The sequence below is a fragment of the Amblyomma mixtum genome, chromosome 3, assembly GCF_055824585.1.
Source record: "Amblyomma mixtum isolate Tamu chromosome 3, ASM5582458v1, whole genome shotgun sequence".
Lineage (NCBI taxonomy): Eukaryota > Metazoa > Arthropoda > Arachnida > Ixodida > Ixodidae > Amblyomma > Amblyomma mixtum.
This window is the reverse complement of record NC_143014.1, coordinates 426,710,104-426,724,401: the sequence shown is the minus strand read 5'-3', so window position 1 is coordinate 426,724,401 and position 14,298 is coordinate 426,710,104. Positions and strand designations below refer to the sequence as shown.

The 14,298-nt window shown below is 53.1% G+C and overlaps 1 protein-coding gene across 1 annotated transcript in view; it reads left to right on the top strand.

Annotated features, from left to right (window-relative positions):
* The first annotated feature begins 666 nt into the window (after positions 1-666).
* The window catches only part of LOC149357981 (uncharacterized), an 83,347-nt gene continuing 69,715 nt past the window's right edge, over positions 667-14,298 (top strand). The window contains exon 1 of the mRNA XM_089576698.1: positions 667-855. Coding sequence (XP_089432824.1) covers positions 667-855 — 189 coding nt within the window. The remainder of the gene's footprint in view (positions 856-14,298) is intronic.

Sequence of the window (14,298 nt, the reverse complement as noted above, 5' to 3'; positions counted from 1 at the left end):
AACAACTTGAAATTGAAATCCATTTATTGGTTTCTGTTACAAGCGAGAGGATGCAGGAGCTGAAGTCTTTGCGAAAACTTGATAGAGATCCCTCCTCACCTACAGATTTGACATCATGTAATATCAAAATATAAAGATGCATCAGTAACAGCTTGTAATTACCAAACTCTATTAGGATAAAAAAAAACATAAAATACAGCCAGTGATATACGCTTACAGTCACTTCTACCGTATACTAATTATTTTCGAGATCTTTTGAAACCAGACAAAAAAAATACCCTGATTGGGTTGCCAAGATATCGTTGTCTACCACTGTCCGATTCGTGCATTTTTTTATCCCATGCCCCCCTTCCCCCCTTCCCCCCTCCCCAATACATTGAGGACGTCCACTCAGACAGCTGTTGCTGGGATGGTTTCCCCTGCCTACATGTCATCGCAGGCAGGAGGGCGCTTTCAGATCTGGGCCGTCACTCAGAGCAGGAAATTGGCATATTTCAAAAGACGTTCCTCCGGTGCACGCGCGCATACTCTGTTGCATGTGCCTACAGTTCTGGACGTACGCCTGTAGAAACTCTTTTCAGAAGACCTAGTCGCTGTCGAAAGTTTTTGAGGGGAGGCTTTTTTACAGGGGAGAAAACTTTAACCTAAGCCGCGGAATTGTGTACGATGTCTGTACAAGCTTTTGCGTCGGAGATGATCACTGCGTCGGGAGAAGGACGGTACGGCTCAAAAGCATCTGTTGTAATTGAAGACTGTGTTGTGAAGTCTCGAGTCGAAGGAGCCACCGTTCCAGATGTCGATTTTGCAACATTCTTCACCGAGGCCTGGCAAAAGTATGATGATCAAACTGCCGTGGTGAGCTAAACATTTTTTAAGATTTCTTTGCTCGCACCAGGCTTTGAGGAGTGTTTAAAAATAATTATACTACATAGTGAATGTCTTAATCAAAGCTAATTTCCATCGCGAAAAACGGAAACAGTTTATCGGATTTTCAATACCTTATGCAACGCAGGCCTCATGAACTACACGAGTTACTTTTAAAGTTGGTGGTCACGTTTGTTCTCTCTATTTTAAATAACTGATAACTGCAGGCTCTTTTGTTTAGAAATTAAGGAAGGTTACTCTCCGTGATTATTATCATCAAACACCCAATTACAGCTTTGTGTGCTATGATGCTAACTACGTATGCTATCTGAATTTCTGTGTGAGCGATTTGTCGTCCTTTCGATCGAAACATTTATCGTTTCGGAAACGAACTCTGTTGCGACCACCAATAGACCTTTCCGAGATCGTTATAAAACGGTTAACCGTAAGTCTGGTAGGAATCGTTTCTGTGGGAGCAACTCCTCATCCTAATGGAGGAAAACAGAGGTCCGGCCGCTCAACCAAAGAAAGCAAGAAATCAACAGCTGAAATAATAAACAAATTACGTGACCACGGTGAGAACCAAACCGTCGACTCGTCGGTTGGAGGCCGGGCGCGCTGTCCACTAGACCGCCATTATTCCCTTCATTTATTGAACTATACCAGCGGTGCAACCGATCCAGCCTACCGAATACGTTGGCTTTAATATGAAGCATGGAAGCGGTAAGTGCCGCTAAGTAGTTCTACATCGACTATACTTCTAGATTTCGTGCAATTTCTGTTCTTTTAATTCTCATACGCTGCAGCAGCAACCATTAATATACCTTAAACCATAGATGAAGCAATTCGCGCAAAAAATGTGATCGAGCTGGGTGTCCATAGAAGCATAGTGCTTCACAGCCTGCGCGGCCGTGATCGCCACAACGCTCGCTCGATGCCTCCCGGCGCGACGGGTGTATGGTACCGCGTTTCCGCTGAGCCCGTCGATGCTGCACCGCACCACGTGGAGTGCACGGTGCCCCGACAGAGACCGGCCGTTTTCAACTTAAAGTACCGCTTCACTGCCAGGCAGAATAAAATGGTATACTTATATCAGTGAAACGAAGCAGCGTATACCCTTTACGCGCAAAACTAAACTCACCCCATTATACATTTCGAAAAGCCTCCTACACAAAGCACCGCATTCTCAGCTGCTGGTCTCGATGCCGCTAAGCCTCCATTGAAGCAGCAGCTTAGGCCTCAGCACAGATGCTGCTCTTGTTCATGAAAAATATTACCGCATTACTTTTTTAATTGCTGCGTACTCATTACCAACAATTGGGGAGACCGCCCAGCAAGTGCCTCTAATCCTAGCAGCCTATCACCATGTATTCTGCGTCCGCTTGATAACCTCTTTCTCACTTGTCAGGGATGATAGCGTGTTGTTCCTGAATGTTCAAAGCCAAGCGTCCCGTGCGGCCAGTCAAGGGAACTAGAAGCTCACGTACCATATTCGTAGTAATTCTCGCGGACATAATCGGAGTCCGCGAGAATTACTAGGCCACAAAGTTTGTCTGTTTTGACTAGTTATGTGCATTGGTAAGATGCTTTCCCTGTGCGCTTTTCGAAAACGAATGTATTTTGGCACGATGTAGCCAAATTTTGTAGAGCCACGCGCTGACGAAAATCGCGTTTTTGAGATTCTAAGAACGGATATAGCTATTACTAAATTACTGACTACAAATATCTAATTGCCCACTTATGATGGTTAAAAAGTTAATGATCAGAAATTAGTTAGCCAGCTCACTGCCTACGACATTTCATCCGCTTCCCGGTGTCCGCCAACACTGGTAAATACTATGCCGCAAAAGCGCGTATTTTTACCTCAAAAAGCCTATTTTTGAAAATTAGTTTTAAAGTCTTCCCTGAAACACCGAGGAAATAGTGAAGGCGGGATATACAGGCCGTTTCGCCTAAGACTTTACACTACTTTCAAAAGAGGCTTCTTGAGTAACAAAGGCACTTTTTTCGGCATAGCATTGCTAGCGGGGAAGAACATCAGAATACAGCTAAGGCATGCTAACTAGCAGGCTGGTCAACTAATATTGAATAGTTACCTTTATAACTATTGCTGTTAGGCTCCTTAATTATCGAGAGGCGGGTGGCCCACCGTGAGCAACATCCAGCGGTGCCTCAGTGGTTACGGCGCTCTGCTGCTGACCCGAAAGACTCGAGTTCGATCCCGGCCGCGGCGGCCGAATTTCGATGTAGGCAAAATTCTAGAGGCCTGTATGCTGTGCGATATCAGTGCACGTTAAAGAACCCCAGATGGTCGAAATTTCCGGAGCTCTTCACTACGGCGTCCCTCATAGCCTGAGTTCCTTTGGGACGTTAAACAGCAATAAGCCAATAAGCCAGTAACATCTAAAGTTATTAAAATTTTGAAAACGCGGTTACCCTCGCCGCTGTGGCACTACACATTTTGTCTACATTGGTCCAAAATGCATGTACTTTCGAGAAGATTTCTAGGAAAGCAACCTCTCTAGCCCGTGTAACTCGTGGGAATAGCGACCATTTCTTGGGCCACAGCGCCGAGGGTGACCGCGTTTTCGAAATTTTAAGAACTGATATAGATATTACCTACTATGGGTTAGACGCCTTTGGGTAATTATAAGCCTAATGTAATAGTTACAAAGATAACTATTCAATATTAGTTAACCAGCGTGCTAGTTAGCCCTTTTTACCTGTATTCTGGTGTATTTCAGAGCTGACAACGCTTTGTTGAAAAAAGAGCTCTCCTAATAGAAAAGGCCTGTTTTTAAAAATTGTGTGAAATCTTAGCCGAGACTCCCTGCATGTGAGAAACCGGAAATTATCTGTGTATTTAAGTTTACTTGTTGTTCGCTGCCGGTGTGGTTAGCCTTGCAATTATTGTATTGGCAACTGCTCCACCCTAACGACAATTAAATATTTATCGCAAGGATTTTGCACTAATCTTTTGCCTTACCCAACCACAAAAACCAGAAAACAATGACCGTCCTGATAATGTACCTGCAAGTAACTATAGGCTAACGCACCTTGTATTCAGAACTACTTTTAAGAGCCACGCACCTTTCCAAGTTCTCTATGACTGACAACATTGAATCTTTATTTTTCCTGCACGCACTATGCTTTTCTTTCATGAAATTTGTTTCAAACTTATGTCGGCTATACGAAAGTGTTGTTTCTTGCCGAATATGCTAGTTTGGAGGCTACAGTACACAGCTACAGCTACAGAGTAGAAGAGGAAAGGTTAATGAAGGGCTCATTGTGACATGTCTGCTCTTATACTCCTTGCATTCGGTGACTGTTCACTGCTTCATGTAGGTACAGATACAGGTGTATAAAAAATAAACAAATACATTGTTAGCGGGAAGAACAAAGCAATAGAAAATTTTATTGAACGCCGCAAAATCTAAATGCAGTACACTATTTTTTATTTCATGCTGAATCTTTTTCAGTGAGCTAATTTTATGCGCATCTTTGGTTAAGCCATTCAACAATGAAGGGACAAAATACTCGCGGCACTGGACGCAGCAAAGCCTAAGTGTTATACCTGTGCAGAACGCCCCTGTTGTTGCGAAAGCAACACTACGCAAGTCGCCGAGCCATTTCGCGGAGCAAAGGCAAGGCCACAGTGCGCCTGTGCGAGGAGCAGTGAGGTCACACGGCGCACAGCTGGCGCGCCGCCGCCGTGGCTGCGCGGGTGACTCATAGGTGCCGCCGCCACGCTCGCCAGTTGCGCATGGGCAGCATCGCCTCTCTCTCTCTCCTAGTTGCTTTCGCAATCCTCCAGGTTGAACCAGAGCTAAACCACTGCCAATTTTTTTTCATGTTTAAGTATTTTCAGTGAGTTCATTTTGAGCGCATTGTTGGTTAAGCCTTTGAACAATGAAGGAAGATAATATTGCAGCATTTCTTTCCATAGTTGGTGCAGATGCGTGCTGAAGAGAAATACTGATATTTCCTTAAGTCAACTTTAATTTTCGTTTTTATTTTTATACGCGTTTCATAGAAATGCTTAATATATATGACATATTCTCGTAACTGTTCGACACTGATAATATCTATGACTTCTAAATGACCACATTCGCCCTCGCCGACGCATCCCGGCAACGATCCGGACTGTCGAGAAGCTCCTTCGGCTGCGCTCCGCAGGCCCCGGCGAGGTTTCCTATAGCGACATTCTTCCCCATCATCCACCTTAGCTACCGAGAGGACTGTTTTCATTAACCCTCATTAGATTGCTACGTGTACTCAAAAGACTGGAATTAGAACTATTTGTCCTTATTCTTAAAATCACCTCGGGGGTGGGAACTCTTCCTGATTTTTGCATGTTTACATTTGTGGTGTAAACTCTTTTCTTTTAGTTTTGTAGGTGTTGATTGTTTCCGTAAATCTTGTTTTGGGAGACGTACACCTCTGGCTTTTTTACTCACATTCGAGACACTAGCTCTCTGGAAATGTTTTTACCGCAAAAACGCGCAAGAGTTGTAGGGTCGGCTCGCGGGCAAGTCAAATCCCGCGCCGCTCACCGCGGGTAGTCTGGAACCCTTCTTCCCGAGTGGTGGGGCGGGGGGAGAGAGGCGAGGAGAAAGCCTTTATAAGGCGAGACCGGAGAGGCTCGCGGCCTCTTGCTCCTGGACCAGCCCTGCCAAAAGGACCACCTGACCCAGCTGCCACGACGACGACCGGCCCCCCTGCCATGTGAGAATAAACCGTTTGTACGAAGTCCTGCCTCGAGTGACTGCCTGTGCGTCCCCGCGCAGAGGAATTGCCCACAAATAATGGCGCCCAACGTGCGGCTTTAATTAACACCTTGTGGACGATTTCTCTGCCGATTTTGGGATGTGCAGCCAGACTCGTGGCAGGCCCTCTTTGTTCAGGGCCACGCCGGACCGATAGGGTTAAGGAGCGGGTCAGGCGGAATGTTCGCGGGGTAGCGACTTGTGTAGTGTTGTAAATTTGTTAGGGGTTTTGTGTTATTTATGTAGTTTTCGGGCGTTTTGTGTTGTGTATTTCCGCGTGTTTGTAGATAGATTGTTGTGTATGTGAATGTTCTTGTTGCCATGAGCAGTTAGCCGGTGCGGCCGGACAGTTAGCGCGAACTATGCCTCCCAGAAAGGATGTTTCAGCCACGGCTTTGGATGACGGGGCAGCCGGTAGTGAGACGGCCGACGCGGCGGCCGTAATGGGGCAGGTGACTGAGATGTTTGCCGCATTAGCCCGTCAGCTCGGTTCGGTGGCTGGCGCCAACCAGGCCGCAGCATCGGTAGCATCGGCGACAGCATCGCGCCCGCGGATAAATATGGAGGTCCCCTCCTTTTCCGGGTACACGGACGCGAAATCAGTCCACGAGTTTTTACAACAACTCGAGGACTACCAGACGGCTCTGGGCGCCCCAGATGACGTAGTGCTAGGGCAGGTCCTGCCTGTAGCACTCGTCGAGAGCGCGGCGAGATGGAGGCGCTGCCAGCCGACTTTCCAGTCGATGGCGGACTTCAAAGATCGTTTCCGCGCCGAGTTCTTGCCGCCTGATTATGAGCGCCGGATGCTGGATGAGCTCGCGTTGCGCACCCAACACCCAGAGGAAAGCCTCCTCGAATACGTACGCGCAATGCAGGAGCTGTACAAGAGGGCAGATCCGATGGCAACCGACCGAGATCAGGTTGCGCGTGTGATCAGGCAGTGCCATCCACGCTTCAAGCCGTATCTGCGGGGCCGCAGTTTTACAAACCTCGAGGCCCTAGCGCAGGAGGCCAAGACCGTGCAGGCGGATTTACTCGCCGAACTGCGCTACCGGCCGCCCCCCAGGCCGGCCGAATCGCTGGAACCGGGATGCGCATGGGATGGAGGCCGAGAATGCGCGATGAGGGCTCGGCGCGCCGAGGTAATGGCCGTGGAAAATCAGGCGGAACCCCCTGTTGTCCCTCGTGCGCTTGACCCGTACGCATTCGAGCAGCGGCGTCGTGCCGGTCTCACAGGCCACGCGCGGAGCGAGCGTCAGGAATGCGCGGAGAAAGGGGAGAGCCGTCCCCAACCGCTTCGTGGAACGAGGGGTCCTCCGTCTACGCGGCGGGTGAATGACCGGCTTTGCTGGAATTGCAACCAGCCCGGCCACGTGGCACGCGAATGCCAAGCTAGGCGTATGCAGGGAAATGCCAGGCGCTGGCGGTGATGTCTGGTGGAAGCGGCCTTTCACCGTCAGCGGGAGAATTTCATGGTTGTCAAGGCGCTAGTCAGGAAAAGAACTCCCGCGCCGGCGACGGGGAGGCCTTTGTCCCGCTCGCCTGTAGAACTCAGGGAGTCGTTCCGCGCTCAAGCCCTTTTATGCTAGTGCAGTTAGCGGGTCGATGCTACTCTGCACTCGTAGACACGGGCTCAACGCTGTCACTGGTCGGTGACGAGGTGTACGAGGCCTGCCGGATAGGTAACATCCGTGTCAGACCGGCCGAAACCCCGTTAAGCTTAGCAGCTGGGGCGGCAAGGGCAAAGGGAGCAGTGCGTCTTACGATGCGTTTTGACGGCAGAAAGCGGAGACATCGCTTCGTCTATCTGCCTGGCTTGTCAATACCAGTAATTCTGGGAAGAGATTTTCTCTCGAGCGAAGGCATTGTGCTCGACATGGGGGAGAATGGCTATCGTTACAGCCAGCTCGCCCCCCTCATTCCCTTCGAAAGCGCATCCTTGCCCGGCTGTCCTGCACAAAAGGTGGGTGTCCACACCTGTGCGACAGAAAGGCAGGTGAGCTCCCTCGAGACGCTGAGAGACGGTGGCCCGTTAGAAGCGATTATTGCGTCTTTCTCAGGACCCAGTAGTCAGCGCCGAAGGCTCGCGGAAACTTTACTCCCGTTTTCGGATTGCTTCACGGAGAAACCGGGCAGAACCGACCTGCTTCAGCACGAGATTCAGACGGGTGATACGCGCCCTTTCAGGTGTAACCCGAGGCCGTTAAGTGCGCATAAGAGGCAGCTTCTCGACTGTGCCCTAGACGAGATGATTGACACCGGTGCGGTGAGACCCTCACAAAGTCCCTGGGCGTCCCCAGTGGTTCTAGCGCCGAAGAAAGATGGATCGGTCAGGCTGTGTGTTGATTATCGTAAGCTCAACTCACTGACGCCTACGGTTGCGTACCCTTTTCAGTCGATCGAGGCTGTGATGTACGCGTTAGGGAACGCGAGGTTCTTCACAGTCCTAGATGCAAGCAGAGGGTACCTGCAGATTGAGGTGGCCGAAGGTGACATTGAGAAAACCGCATTCACCTGCCACCGCGGGCTCTTCGAATTTACTCGACTCCCGTTTGGTTTGTCTAACGCCCCGAGCACGTTCATGCGACTGATGGACATCGTGCTGGGCGATGCAAGGTTCAACTACGCCATGGCGTACCTCGACGACGTTGTGATATTCTCACAGTCGTTCGAGGAGCACATCATTCACCTGAATTCCGTTCTCGATAGAATGAGACGTGCCGGTCTAACCATAAATCCAAAGAAAGTGCAGTTGGCATCGAAGAGAGTGAACCTCTTGGGCTTTGTCGTGGATGATGGCACACTGAGACCGAATGATGACAAACTGCAGGCAATTCTGAACTACCCCTGCCCCATGGATGTGAAAAGCTTGCAGAGGTTTTTGGGGATGGTTGCGTTCTACAGGCAATTCATCCCGCGCTGTTCGGAGCTTGCAAGGCCGCTGAACCTGCTGTTGCGTAAAGGCTGGATGTGGGTCTGGGGCAAGGAACAGAGTGACGCATTTGTTGCCTTGGCTCGCGCGATAGCGAATACCGAATATCCCCTTGTAAGCATTCTGCAAGACAAAGAATGCAGAAATGTTTTCCAGATCTGCTATGTAACAAACCTGTATATTGGAAGCTCGTTTCTGGGTCATGTGGCCACGTTAACAGCAAGAATCTGGCAAATTATAGAAGATGTTAATGCTCTAAACTGGCTTGCAGCAGGCAGCTAGATTTTTGTGCAAAATGGCCCCGTTTATCAGGCTACAATCATTACTTTGCTAATGGCTAATAAAACTGCATCGTAAACCCAATTTATGCTTCAAATCCGCCACAGGAGAACGAGTCCCTACCACGCTCAGAGCAACATAACCGAGCGGGTGAATCGAAATCTGAAGAGCATGCTGGTCGCGACGACCGAGCAGCACAGAGATTGGGACGCGCGGCTGTCCGAACTGGCGTTCGCTACAAGGACAACCGTGAACAGGTCAGTGGGTATTACACCCGCTTACTTGAATTTTGGGAGAGAGATCGCTTTTCCGCTAGAGAATGCCCTACTCGACGCGGCGGGGCCTGCGCCCCCTCCGCTTTCGCAGTACGCGGCAAGGCTCCGGGAGCGCCTGGAGGCAGCGCAGCGAGCAGCCCGCGAAAACCTCGATGTGGCGCGCATGGAGCAGGCGGATCAGTACAAAAAAGGTCGCCGTCACGTCGTTTTCAACACGGGCGACTTAGTACTCAAGAGAACGCACCCACTTAGTAACGCAGCGCGCGGTTTCGCCGCGTCGCTAGCGCACAAGTGGGCTGGGCCGTACGAAGTTACGGCACGGACTACGCCGCTCACCTACCAGTTGCGGTTGTTGACAAACGGCGAAACCGCCGGTCCGGTGCATGTCGCTGATTTAAAGGCTTTCCACCTTCGCAAGGACGATGGCTGCGAAGCGGTGGGAAATCAGCGCGATGCGGCGATCTCACCCCCGGGAGGACGAGCAGGTAGCGGTGCGGTTTGCAACCGACGCTACAACCTGAGGACCAGGTAGCACCCGTGTCTCTCGATCAATTATCACTCGCAGTGCTCTCGCCCTCTCAGTATGTCTTCTAGGAAGCTCCAGCGGACCGACGCCCGTGGCTCGGACTCCAGAAGGCAAGGCAGACCACCGTCGAACGGTGGCCGCCATCAAGGCGCGCCACCCGGCTGGCGGCAGGAGCCGCGCGAGTGGCGCAGGTTCCACGGCCGCGGTGGCCCCCACCGCCCGCCAAACCACATGCCTAACCACTGGAGAGCACCTCCCAGTGGTGCAGGCCAACGCAAGAGGGCCAGAGACGACCAGGCGCAGGGCCCCCCTCAGCACCCAGCCGGCGCTTCGGCCGCCGAGCAGCCGCAACCCAAGCGGCCCAGGGTCCTGCGGCACGTGGCCACCTGGACCACGGTCGCCAACGGAGCGGCCATCTCGTACTGCGCGCGGTCCAGGTGGCGGGACCAGGCGCAGCCCCTTCGCGGCGGAAGGGCGCTTGGCGGCTGCAGCGCCTTCCCCCGCTGCGCCACTGCAGAGGGGCAGCCCGGAGGAGGCGGCCCTTAGCAATCCTCCAGTCCAGCCGCCCAGACCTGCTGTCCCCGGCGGCCGAGGAGCTTTGGAGGGCGCTGCCGGCAGGGCCCCCAGCGGAGCCAGGCGCCTCGCTCCGCCAGGCGGCTCGTGAGGAGCCCGTCCAGCCAGCCGTGAGCGGCCCCCCGGCAAGCACCCCTCCCCCCTGCGACGACTCTATGGACCCGGACCCGGAGGTCGTCGAACGCCTACTGGCGGACCCCGGGACGGACGTTTGAGGGGGGGGGGGAGATGTAGGGTCGGCTCGCGGGCAAGTCAAATCCCGCGCCGCTCACCGCGGGTAGTCTGGAACCCTTCTTCCCGAGTGGTGGGGCGGGGGGAGAGAGGCGAGGAGAAAGCCTTTATAAGGCGAGACCGGAGAGGCTCGCGGCCTCTTGCTCCTGGACCAGCCCTGCCAAAAGGACCACCTGACCCAGCTGCCACGACGACGACCGGCCCCCCTGCCATGTGAGAATAAACCGTTTGTACGAAGTCCTGCCTCGAGTGACTGCCTGTGCGTCCCCGCGCAGAGGAATTGCCCACAGAGTGGATGCCCTTTGCGGGTGATTGTGTCACGAAAGATGACCGGGCAAAAAGAGGCCGCCAAGTTTCTTCAAGGCAACCTCAAGCGGCTATGAATGACTGCTTTCTTGTAAAAAAACACCGAAGAAGTTTTCAGGTTCCAGCATGAGAACGCAACAAACATGTTCAATGTCTTATCGATTGATATTGTCACGACCTGAGGAGCCATGCAGGTAGGCGTCAGTGAGAACCCAAGACTGAGAGCATTTTTTTTTTTTAAATTAGAGAGCCAGGTCCCAAGCCACAGAGCCAGCGCTATGTCGCCGTTTTCGACTCAGCGCAGAGGCCACGCGGCGGGTTAGGCCCATGGCATTATTCACCGCCGCGAAAGCAAACATCACCTTGGTGTGGTGTAGGATATGTACAAGGAGAGAAGGAACAACAAAAAAAGAAAAATAGGGGTGAGATGAGCTATACAATCCGCGCTAGTTGAGATGCCGGTACGGATCACAGCGTGAGCACAGCGCTCAATTATTCGAAAAGTACGGCGTTAGCGCACTACACGGACGATTTCAGGCCGTTGACGCTGAGGGCCGATGATCACAGTTCCATCGTGAACAACTTGGTAGTTGACGCTGTTCAGGCGGTGAAGGACTTTTTACGGTCCGAAATACCTTTGGATAAACTTTTCGCACAACGCCTTGCGGCACACGGGTGTCCACGCGCACACCTGGTCACCGTGTTTGTAGTGCACGTCCCCGTGCCGAAGGTTATATCTCGGGCATCCGTGGATTGCTGGTCCTTGATGTACAAGCGGGCCAGCTCACGGGCTTGCTCCGCTTGTACCACGAAGTGGCCTACTTCAAGGGGGAACTCTGCGTCGCAGTACGGGAGCATCGTGTCCTAAATCATGCGGACCTTCCTTTCATAGACGAGACGGAACGGGGTACTCTGGGTGGTTTCCTACGTCGCTGTATTATATGCGAAGGTATTATATGCGAAGGTGACGTACGGCAAGACCTCATCCCACATTTGATGCTTAAAGTCGACGTACATGGAGATAATGTCTGCCAATGTTTTGTTTAGCCATTCTGTTAGACCATTGGTTTGGGGATGATACGCTGTTGTTGGTCGATCAGCTGTATGGCTAAGCATTAGGATGTCATGTAAGAGCCGAGGTGTAAGCGACTTGCCTTGGTCAGTAATGATGGTCGATGGGGCGCCGTGTGTAAGCACGATACCGAGAATAAAGAAGTGTGCAACTTCGGCGGCAGTACCTCGCGCAAGAGCCTTCGTTAAAGCGTAGCGGGTCGAGTAGTCTGTGGCGACTACGATCCACTTGTGGCCGGTCGACGAGAGAGGGAATGGCTCCAGGAGGTTCATGCCGATTTTGTCGATTGGTATTTGTGGCGGCTCGATGCACTGAAGCAGTCCGGGAGGCTTCAGCGCTGGTTTTTTCACTGCGGGCTTTGCCGGCATGTCCGGACATAACGCTTGACACTTGAAGTGAGCTGGGGCCAGTAGCAGTCCAGCCAGATTCGGGATAAGGTGCGCGTAATTCCAAAGTGGCCGGAACTCGGTTCATCATGGCAGCAAGGAGGACTTCATCCCTTAGATCAGACGGTATGAGTACCAGGCTTAATAGGGACTGACCGCTAGGGGGCCGGTGAGTGCGAACGCGCTACGCATCGGCTCCGTACAAACACGGCGATTTCTTCGAAGTACGAGCCCCGCAGTGCCCACCTCTTCACTACACCGTTCATAAAGGTGAGCACTACGATCAGCTCTACTTTGGTGGCCGACGGTCTCTCCTACGTGGGCCCACGGGCCGCAAACCACCCCTAACCGACCAGCTGCCGCACTAGGCCTCGCGCCACCGTGCGTTCACCTACCACCTCACCCACAGCGAGAGCATGGAGGTCCAGGTGCTCGGGGAGACCATCAACCGCAAGGACTACAATCCCAGGGACTGGACTCATATCCTGAACCTACCCACCCGCCAAAAAGATGCGCCGAAGATCCAGGACAAGGCGAACGCCAGCGCCGGCTCACGACCGACACATTCCATACACCAAGCGTCCCAGCTGCGAGCGGCGCGTCTCGCGGCGCGAAGGTCGCAACGCCAGCCAGCGTTACCTGCGGGCGATTACAAGATTGTCTTCCGCTCCAACGGAGGCCTTTCTTTAACCGACCTTCAACCGCGCCAGCTTCGCCTCGCCCTGATAGCTGCGGCCAAGGACATCCAAGATCCAGACGCCACCCAGTTGCGCATTCACCCCATAAACAACACATGCACCATGAGCACCCCTCACCAAGCTGACGCGCTTCACCTGGTCGAGATTCAACAGCTCAAAATTCGAAACCAACCCTACGCTGTCAGTGCCTACATCGCCCCCCCCGGATGGTGCAGTAAGGGGAGTTATTACCAACGCCTACTGGGAGGAAACCCCGACACAGGTTCTAGAAGACCTCATCGTGGGCAACCCTACGGCCCCCATCATTGATGCACGCCGCATGGGACAGACCCGTTCAATCCTCATTACTTTCCGGGGGGGCCCGGTGCCCAGAACCATCTCCTACGGAGGCGGCCTCCACAACTGCACCCCCTACAGAGGACACCTCGACGCATGTACAAACTGCCGTCAACCTGGACACCGTTCGGACGTGTGCACCCTTCAGCGCACACACAACTGTCAAAGGTGTGGCGTCCCCCACCCACGAGAGGACACTCCGACATGCACCCCAGCCTGCATACTATGTGGAGGCGCCCACATGACCGGCACTAGAGGATGCAAAGGCAGGGGACGCCGCTCTCCACCCGCCTCACTGCAACAGCACATCTCCCGCACACCGGACCGAGACGCGGACCGCACCGACGTGCGTCGGTCCAGCAAGTCGCGTTCATCATCTCGCCGCCGCCAAGACCATCAGGCTCGTCAACTTTCCTGGGCGGACAGAGTGGCCGGCAGAGTCAACAATGCCAGCAAGCCCCCGGCCCCTCCGCCCACACAGGTGGATCCCCGTGACCGGGAGCTCCAGGCCCTGCGAGACGAGGTGAGTCGTCTTACCTCTCTTATCCAGACCCCCACCTCCGTCCTTCCACAGCTTACACCAACCGTCCCTCCCGCCCAGCACACTCCACTACCTCAAACAACAACACAAAACGTGGAAGAGTCCGTCTCCCAATCCCCACCCTCACCCCCACCCAAGAAAAAACGAACAACAGAGCCCACACCCGTTACCCAGACCGACCTGACATCCCTCGAGGCCCGCCTGGATGCTAAACTCGCTGAGATGGACGCGCGTCTAGAGGCAAAATTCAATCACCTCATCGACCACCTCTCCCAGCGGTTCGAGCAACAAATTGAAGCGGCATTTACGCGCATGGTGCACACCCTAGAGATGAGCCTTGCACAGTACGACGCCCGCCTCCAAACAATAGAGCAGGCCCTTCCCTCGCTACACCTCAATCCGCCGCATCAATCCAGCCCACCTACCCCACAGAACTCCCCAACCAACCCACTTGCCCTCACCCCACCAAAGCTCCAGTATGGCGGGGCTCCCTCCTAATTTTTTATCAATTCT